An 8,544-nucleotide genomic window follows, 5' to 3' on the forward strand; every position below is an offset into this window, starting at 1 on the left:
CAAAAAACGGCCGGTTGCCGATCGCGTAAGTTCCAGGGGAAGCTCCTTAAGTTCGGCCATCCTACACACACGTGACCGCTGGCTCGCACCAACAGGAGGAGAGTCGTGTTACTCTCTACACTGCACTCAACCTGAGGGATTCCTACACTTTCAGTCTTTGAGGAGACATGAAAAACAGCGCATACCGCAGGAACGGTATAATAGAAAATATTAGCGGTTTTGAAACCGTGACATTTTCAAATCGCGGTATACCTTGAAACCGGTAATCGGCCCATGCCTACTCTTAACGTTTATAAAGAATATCTCTTTGGTTTTGAGACTTTAGTCTTTGCAACTTTACAGATCTTCTTATGCACCAAGAGCTTGTAACACTCCAAAGAGAAAGGACAAAAGGAAATCGCATCATATGACCCCTTTAAAATATCCAAGAGTTGAACAGATAAAGTCAGTCATTTTCTAGTGACTTCCAGAAATCTTTTGTTTAATTTAAAAGCGGAAATGAACCTGCCACATGTCTTTAAACAAGGCTGCATCATTAACCTGGCTAATGTACTGCTAAATTTTGCTTGATCAGATCAGTCAAGTAAGTTTGAAACTTCTGTGTTTACTGCTTTAAACTCCACCTTTTCACAGCATCAGGTTCAAATATCTAACTGTACAATACATTTAGCATTTTATTTATGGTAACATAAATAAAATCCTAGAATTTGGCAATGTTGCAATTTGTTCAATTAATTTTAAAGAAAGGATAATATCTGTAAACATTCTCTAAAATTAACATTTCATACATTCAAATTTTTTAATGTCAGTATGGCTGGTCAACACTCAATTCACTCATGAATTGAAAGGAAGCACTGGAGATGAACAGTTTACACCACAAACACTAAATAATATATTTATATATGTGTGATTTATTATGAAGAGTCATGTGAATTTAGAAAACGGTGTAGTTGTTGGATTCTCCATATCCTGCTTCCTTCAGATACTGTTCAATATTGATTAGCTCAGGCACACGGAGAACACTGCTGTCATTGGCACTCTTCTCTCCTGATTGGAGTTTACGCCTGACCTCAGCCAGTGAGGGGCGGTCATGTTCCTTCCACTGACAGCAAGCTTTGATAAGTGAGAAACTGGAGAAAAGCAGTAGTAACAATTGATTATTTTGAACATACACACTGTATAACCAGTGAATACAATTATTTTACAAAACAACAATTCTAAAGGTGCATTTACAGTGAGTTGGAGCAGTTGTTCGGTTTCTTCAGGGTTTTCCCTCGCTGATGATACTGTAGAAGTTCCTTTGCAGGGATTTCAGCAAAGGGGACCTCACCTGAAAGTATAAAGAATAGGATAAACAAAAATGTGAGAGAAGTTAAAGGTGAGAGTTATTAATCATTATAAGCAAGATACAGTCAACTTAAATCGTCCCAAAAGAACCGGACAGCAAACTCACCAAGAGTCACCATTTCATACAGTAGCAGCCCAAGTGACCAACTGCAAAAAAAGATCAAGAAATACATGTATTTGAGCTGAAAACATGAACATTGTTTTTCCCGATAACATGTATTGTGCTTTTTACTTACACATCACTTTTTGGAGTGGCTGGTCTCTTGGCCAGTAGCTCAGGAGCATGCCACTTTTTTCTCTCAGAATCTTCACTGTGATTAGCACTTGCTGATGTCCTTGCATACAAATCACCCAAACCCCAGAGTTTTGCGGTACAAATCCTGCTGACTAACACACTGCGAGCTTTGATGTTGCAGTGGAGAAGATCTTTGCTATGGAGAAAGTCCTACAGAGAAAGAAGCAAGAAAGGTCAGATGATCTCCATCCTTGAAACTGAACCAAAATATCACACGAAACCATCATTGGTGTCATATTTGTTCCAACTAGTGCTTATATTGCCAAATACCAAAATGCTTGGATTTGACACTGAGAAAAATGGTGATAACAATATTGTGCTCACCAGTGCAGAGGACACATGTGAAGCCATGGTGAAGATCTTTTTTTCTGTCATCTGATACATGCCGTCTGGTCCAACATTATCCTGTTAATTCCAAATAGCAAAAGAATTTGCACCAAAATAAGTTTATTTAGATGCACAACCTTTGAGATCAACAACATAAGATAAAGGAAGCATGTTAGAACTTTCAAAAATTGACTTATGACCTATGTATGGCTGTTTCCCACCAGTTGAGAACCGCTGCTATAAAACATCTTGGTCAGACCTCTTACCTGTCTACACCTCCACAGGAATCTGAGCAGATCTCTGTTCTCCATCTCTTCAATAACAGTAATGAGAGGAGCTCGCAGGGATATAACTCCCAGAAGCTCCGGTAAGAAGGGATGGGGCCCTAACTGGGAAAGGAAGGATGCAAATCCCAAGAAGGACTGACTTTCATGGTTACTGGCTGAATCTGAGTATGAGAACAAAAAAAGGAGAGTGAAACTGGAATTCAAGATCTCAGTCAGACGTTATGACTATATCATAAATCACTCGGGCACCTTTAAGTACACGCAGCACCACATTTCTGTTTTCCATACGAGCCCTGTAGAGTGAGACGGAGCTGTCTGACTTCAGAGAGTATGATGCTGGGAGAGGAGACACCCCTTTGAAGTTCTCCGGTAGTCGCTGTCGTGGAAGTTCCCTGGGCTTTGTGAAGGCTGAAGCTGTGGCGCCAAAAGAGCCTCCTCCATCGGTAAAGGCCACATTGTTGTCATTGAAGGAGGCATGTTCATTTCTATAGGAGTCTCGAACTGGGCTGAACGTCATGTAAGATGTAGTGTCCAACGCTATGGGCTCACCTTCAAGAGCATTCAGACCCTGGGGAGCTACATATAGGGAGATAGAAAGAGAGACTGTTTAGGTGGGATTCAATGAATTAAAGTATGAAAAAACAGAACAGCATACTTAATAAAATATATGACCGACCGAATGTCATGTTTGTTTACTTGAAGTCAGTATCAAAACCATTTTGTGCAAACAGTCTCAATGTGTAGATTAGAGGCGCGATTCTTAAGCCCTTGCCACGACACATAAGCACAGTGGTTTGCATTTGAGATGCAACATTTATGCTTAACACTAAAGCAAATATTTAATCCCTGTATTATGTACAGACATTATGTGTTATTAATTAGGAAATACATTTTTGTGATTAACTTTTTATTCAATTTTAAAATGTACACATCAATTTTGCTATGCATCATACATGTAACATACATGCAAATGTATTTTGCATTTAATACATTTAGCAAAATGCGTTTAGTAACATTGAAATATATATTGAAATTATATATATATATATATATATATATATATATATACACTCTTGGCATGTTGTTTTTTAAATATATATGTAGACACTCACCATCAATGCCTTGCAAGTTTCTCCTAGTCTTGGTTGTTCGACTGGACCTGGGTTGCAGGCGATCCACCTTCTCAGGACAGAACTTCAGTAGCAGCAGAAACACCAGCGTGACCAAGAAACTCATCAAAAACAACACCGGTACGATTATCACTTCCTGTTCATACACACGGATCTCTGAGGGAGCAAATCACGTGTTGACGGAATATGAGCAACTTTTTTACATTTTAGCTTACAACTTTGGAGACATACTCGTCTAATGGTGATGATGCCTTTTTGTTTTATCCGACATACATGATCTACTCACCACACAATGTGTCTCCAGGTTTACATTCAGAATACGCAGAACTGGAAGTGGTAGCCATCCTGCGCAGAGACAGAATGTGGATTTAAAAGGTTGGAGATTTTTAAAATGAACTACTTGTTTACCAAAGTATTGCGCTGTGTTTCAGGTTGATTTCCAAATATGGTGAACATTGAAACAATGTAGATTTTAAATGTTCTAAGTCTTCTATAATGGCAGTATGAAACATCATGCTGAATTCTGGGTCAGCGTAATGTGATCAGTGTTTCGAATCAGCATAAAAGGCTTTGGGTAGTTGAGATACATCTTTGTCAACATCATCAGTGTTCATCAGTGTTTTTTTTTTTCAGGAAATAACCCCAGAAAGAAAAAAGGAAAAATACTAAGAAATAGATTTCACATATAAATATTTACTGTGTACATACAGTAAGTAAATTATGTGTTTGTACATGAGAGTATCTTGTAAGTATAATCTCAAAGACGCTATACTACACACTTATGCTCCATGTGCAATATGAGATGGCCTCATTTGTGAACAAACAGTGAACACCCAGTCTGGTGTGACATTCTAAATGTCAGTACAACAAGACTAATACTTGCTATACTTTGTGTGTGTTCATGGCTGCAATTGTCAGCTGTGTTGTGCTACTAGATAAATGTGTTCTTTCTATGCCTATAAGTGTGGCTAAATGTGTTTTCAGACTGTAAAGTAAAAGGCCACTGTATTAGCTCTGTTTCTGACATAAACGGAACAGCCTTTTTATTTGTATTATGATTCTCAACCTGTTTGTCTGCATTTTTTCATTCTCAAAGACGACACAACGACACGTCATATACACAGAGGTACATAGGGAAACCCACATAAGCAACTGAGATGTATTAGACATAAATATCTTGACTTAATGTATTCAAAAAATTGTGTATTTAAAAATTGTCCAATACTTTTATTCAGTAAATATTCAGTTGATCAAAAGTGACAGTAAAGACATATATAATGTTAAAAAAAAATATTTCCAAATAAATAAATGCTGTTCCTTTCTAACTTTCTATTCATCAAAGAATCCAGAAAAAAATGTATCACAGTTTCCACCAAAATGTTTTTAGTATCAAGAAGTATTCAACAATGACAATAAGATGTTACTTGATTTCTGGAGGATCATGTGACACTGAAAAATGGAGTAATGCTGAAAATTCCGTTTTGCCAATACAGGAGTAAATTACATGGGGAAAAAACTGTTAAAATAGAAAACAGTCATTTTCAATTTGACTAATATTTAAATAAATACAGTCTTTGGGGGACTTTCAAAAACATTAAAGAATCATACTGACCCCAAACATTTGAATGGCAAATATAATGCTCTGCTCTCTCTGTAGTGTATTTGTCCTTCTTTGACATAAGTGAGGAATGTTTTGACATCAACATGTGTGTTCTGTGCACTTTATAATACAAACTAATTCACAATAAATAATCAAATCATCTGACAGCTAATTCCACAAGTAGGCCTTCCTTGTAAACAAAAAGACTAAGTCACGTATTTCACTTTGGTGGCTTTGTCTGCAGGTCTGTATTGGCCTACCTGCTGGACACTGTGGTTGTAGGTGGTCTTACTCCTTGATGTTCAGTCTTTCCTTGTGTTTAGATTGTCTCTATTCAGATAGTTTTCCATAATGGAAACGATATCCCATTGTTGAATACATCACTCTGTCCCATGTTTTACAGTGTCATCAGTACCTTTTATTAGTCTCCTTCCTTGTTTCTAGAGAATCTCCTTATGGTGTACTGCTTGTGTTTGTCTAGGTTGCACCTTTGTTGGTGACTTAGCTCCACCCTTTTCACCTGTGCTCCGTCTCTTCACTTGCTGTTGTTGGTAACACCCTCCTTTTCTGTAGTGCTAAAAAATTTTTTTTTTTACGGCCAAAGGGTTTATTACAGTGCCAAGCCATTTCTACATTTCACAGAGTATCATTTACAGCTGTCAAACCCTGTGAAATTACACTACATCCAGTGAAATGCTCAGACCCTGCCGTTATCTCTACTTGTGTTAAACTAATCTCATCGATAATATTCAGTTTATGTGACATTTTCTTCTTCCTGAATCTAGCCTAACCAAAACCTGATTATCCAGCTCCTCAAGTTTCTCTAGGATGTTCAGACATCCAGGCACGACTCCTGACTCAATCAGTGGCCATTAAAAACAGTAGAAGAGGGCGTGCAGGTTTACCTTTCATCCAGTGTTTATGGGTTAGAATGAAAACGGTTTCATCAGCACTTGCATTCAGTGTCTGACAGCTGATGGTTTTAAGTTGAAGGACTTCAAATAGTCCATAGTAAGATTGCACCATTCAACATTCAGTTGCATCAAAAACCAGTTAAAATCGGTTAATCAGCAAGCCATAAATAAAAAGTAATCAAATAGACATTACAAAGGCAAATTTTTAAACAAGTCTTTACCGGCTAAAACTACAGAGACCATGCTAATTGTTTATATCTAACACAGAATAATATTTGAAGGTGTACACTTATTATCAGACATGGACTTCATATTTTACACCTTAGGTAAATAAAGTAAATTATTATTTTTTTAATTATAAAAATTTATATTTTCTGGTAGTGTTAGGGTGTGGGTTAGGTTATAGTATTTATAACTAGCTGTATATAGGAGCAGATATAGAAAATTATTAATAGGATGGCATGAGGTGTGGCAGCAGCACTATAGCAAGTGTCCATGTGTAGTTCATGTGGTTTTCTGGTCTGTTATACACATTTGTGCTCACGAATGTGCAGAACAGTTGCATTACCATGAAGTAATCTGTAATGTTTAAAAACAATCAAAAATAACTATTAAAATTTAAATATCCAGGGCACCAAGACATTGGCTATTAAATCAACATATTCTAAATGTCTCTGAGCTTGTAAGAGTAGGTCTATCATTAATGCATACAGAGGACAAGTTTCCCCCACAACTGAATCCTGCATAACGTTCTCTCAAGAGTCCGGAAACTAAGCTTTATGTTGTGTGATTCCTCCAATAAAATTAAGATTTATCTATTAGTGAAACCGCGCCAAAAATAATCCTCTATAATATTTTCCATTTTTAGGCTATAGAATATGCAATCCTACCGTCTTTGACACTACGGTGAAGGTCAATCTCAGTAACAGGAAACTAATATCTCGCAATTCAGACTTTTTTTCTCAGAATTGCGACTTTATTTCTCAGAATTGCGAGTTTATATCTCGCAATTCTGACTTTATACTTTAAACTCGCAATTTCGAGTTTGTATCACGCAATTGGGCGGAAACGGGCTTCCATAATATACAGTATGTTAGGCCTATTTATTTAGATAAATGGAACATAAGATGGCTTTGACCTGTAATTACTGTACAGTGTAGTGATGCAGTTAGGCAGACTAGGATAGAAATCAGACAAATATCCCATTCCGAAAAAATTCTAGCATAAACTTAAAGTTCCATCTTTGATTGTTGAAAGTGCATTTCACTTACAGCCAATACAATTTCCAGTAGGATTTTCATCGACTTTAAACTCGCAATTTCGAGTTTGTATCACGCAATTGTGAGAAAAAAATACATAATTGTGAGTTTGTATCACGCATTTGTGAGAAAAAAAGTCAGAATTGTGAGATAAAAAGTCGCAATAATATATATATATATATATTTGAAAGTGCATTTCACTTACAGCCAATACAATTTCCAGTAGGATTTTCATCGGTCAGGGGTGGATCTATTCAGTTACAGTTTAATCCAGGAGCAAAGAGACATAATTTCTACTTTAAAAGCACGGAGAGATCGCGATTGCACAGTCTGTGTGCGCACAAGCAATATCGGAGTGAGAGGACAGGCAGTTAGTTCATTTGTACAAGTTAGGCCTATTTGAGAGCTCGCATCCAGTTTTCTGCGATTACATGACTGTGTTCTCATGTTACAATAAAGCTCTCGCCTCATTTGCGCGGGAATGATTAAGATTATGCGGAATACCTGCAATCCCGCGCGGACATTCAAACTCTGTAACTGACAGGAGACGATGCGTGTCAAACTCACTGTCGGAGAGGAGAGAGAGAGACGCAGCTTGTATCGGTGTATATTCGGTAGATACTGTGGAAAACGAGTAATGGAACCGTGTCAGATATTTCAGTATCTTTATCAAAATATAGATATTTATGATAACACTACCATGTAGTTTGTTTCTCCAAACTTTGAGTCCATAAATTACGCTCACAGTCTGATCAGCTCTTCAGAACCTGTTGCAGTGGTATGGAATCATTTTTGTTTCTTTATTATTCAATCAAACAGTATGTGTTTGAGAGTAAAACTAATTATTTTGTAATTAAAAAATAAAAGATTGCAAAAAAAAGTCTTCTTAAGGCTCAAAAATAAAGAAATTGATAACAAACTTATTTTCAGTGCGTATAAATCTTTGAAAATCTTTGTTTTTCTTTGTGCACTTCAAACACTTTTCATCGTGATACCACAAATGTCACTCTTTTCTGCAGTCTTTTTTTGCAGGTCTAAAACTTTTGTTTGCAAGTTGAAAAGTTTTGCTTGCGAGTGAAGCTGTCTCTCAGTGGGCGGTCTCTACCCACCAGGATGAAAGGCCTTTTTCTATTGGTCACTCTCGATTGAAGTCACAGGTTGACCACGCCCACTACGTTTCCCCGGAATCCCCGCCACTGCTGCAGCAGTCTGACAGAAGAGCGAGCGAGGTTGTATCATGGCGAGCAACAGGTCATGTACTGGGTAAGATAACTAAAGCCTTGTCCAAATACCCACACTTGCGGTCTTTGCACTTGACCACTTGACTACTTATATGACGTATTTCCTGTATTTGGCCCAAGTGTTCAAGTGAGCATGAAGACCAC

General features: G+C 37.4%; 1 protein-coding gene across 4 annotated transcripts in view; it reads right to left on the reverse strand.

Moving 5' to 3' along the window:
• Positions 1 to 769: 769 nt before the first annotated feature.
• LOC107704922 (tyrosine-protein kinase STYK1-like) overlaps positions 770 to 8,544 on the reverse strand; it is a 10,841-nt gene continuing 3,066 nt past the window's right edge. For 2 of the 4 annotated variants that reach the window (XM_016507979.1, XM_016507980.1), the window contains 9 exons: positions 3,673 to 3,731; positions 3,369 to 3,542; positions 2,506 to 2,832; positions 2,236 to 2,417; positions 1,967 to 2,047; positions 1,584 to 1,792; positions 1,454 to 1,494; positions 1,234 to 1,330; positions 770 to 1,130 (listed from right to left, as the gene is read on the reverse strand). In XM_016507979.1, coding sequence (XP_016363465.1) covers positions 935 to 1,130; positions 1,234 to 1,330; positions 1,454 to 1,494; positions 1,584 to 1,792; positions 1,967 to 2,047; positions 2,236 to 2,417; positions 2,506 to 2,832; positions 3,369 to 3,542; positions 3,673 to 3,731 — 1,366 coding nt within the window. In that variant the 3' untranslated portion in view covers positions 770 to 934. Of the gene's footprint in view, positions 1,131 to 1,233; positions 1,331 to 1,453; positions 1,495 to 1,583; positions 1,793 to 1,966; positions 2,048 to 2,235; positions 2,418 to 2,505; positions 2,833 to 3,368; positions 3,543 to 3,672; positions 3,732 to 5,246; positions 5,447 to 8,544 lie in introns of those variants that run through there. The other 2 variants (XM_016507981.1, XM_016507982.1) reach the window with 2 other exon arrangements.

The sequence above is a fragment of the Sinocyclocheilus anshuiensis genome, unplaced genomic scaffold (assembly GCF_001515605.1).
Source record: "Sinocyclocheilus anshuiensis isolate Anshui unplaced genomic scaffold, SAMN03320099.WGS_v1.1 scaffold702, whole genome shotgun sequence".
Lineage (NCBI taxonomy): Eukaryota > Metazoa > Chordata > Actinopteri > Cypriniformes > Cyprinidae > Sinocyclocheilus > Sinocyclocheilus anshuiensis.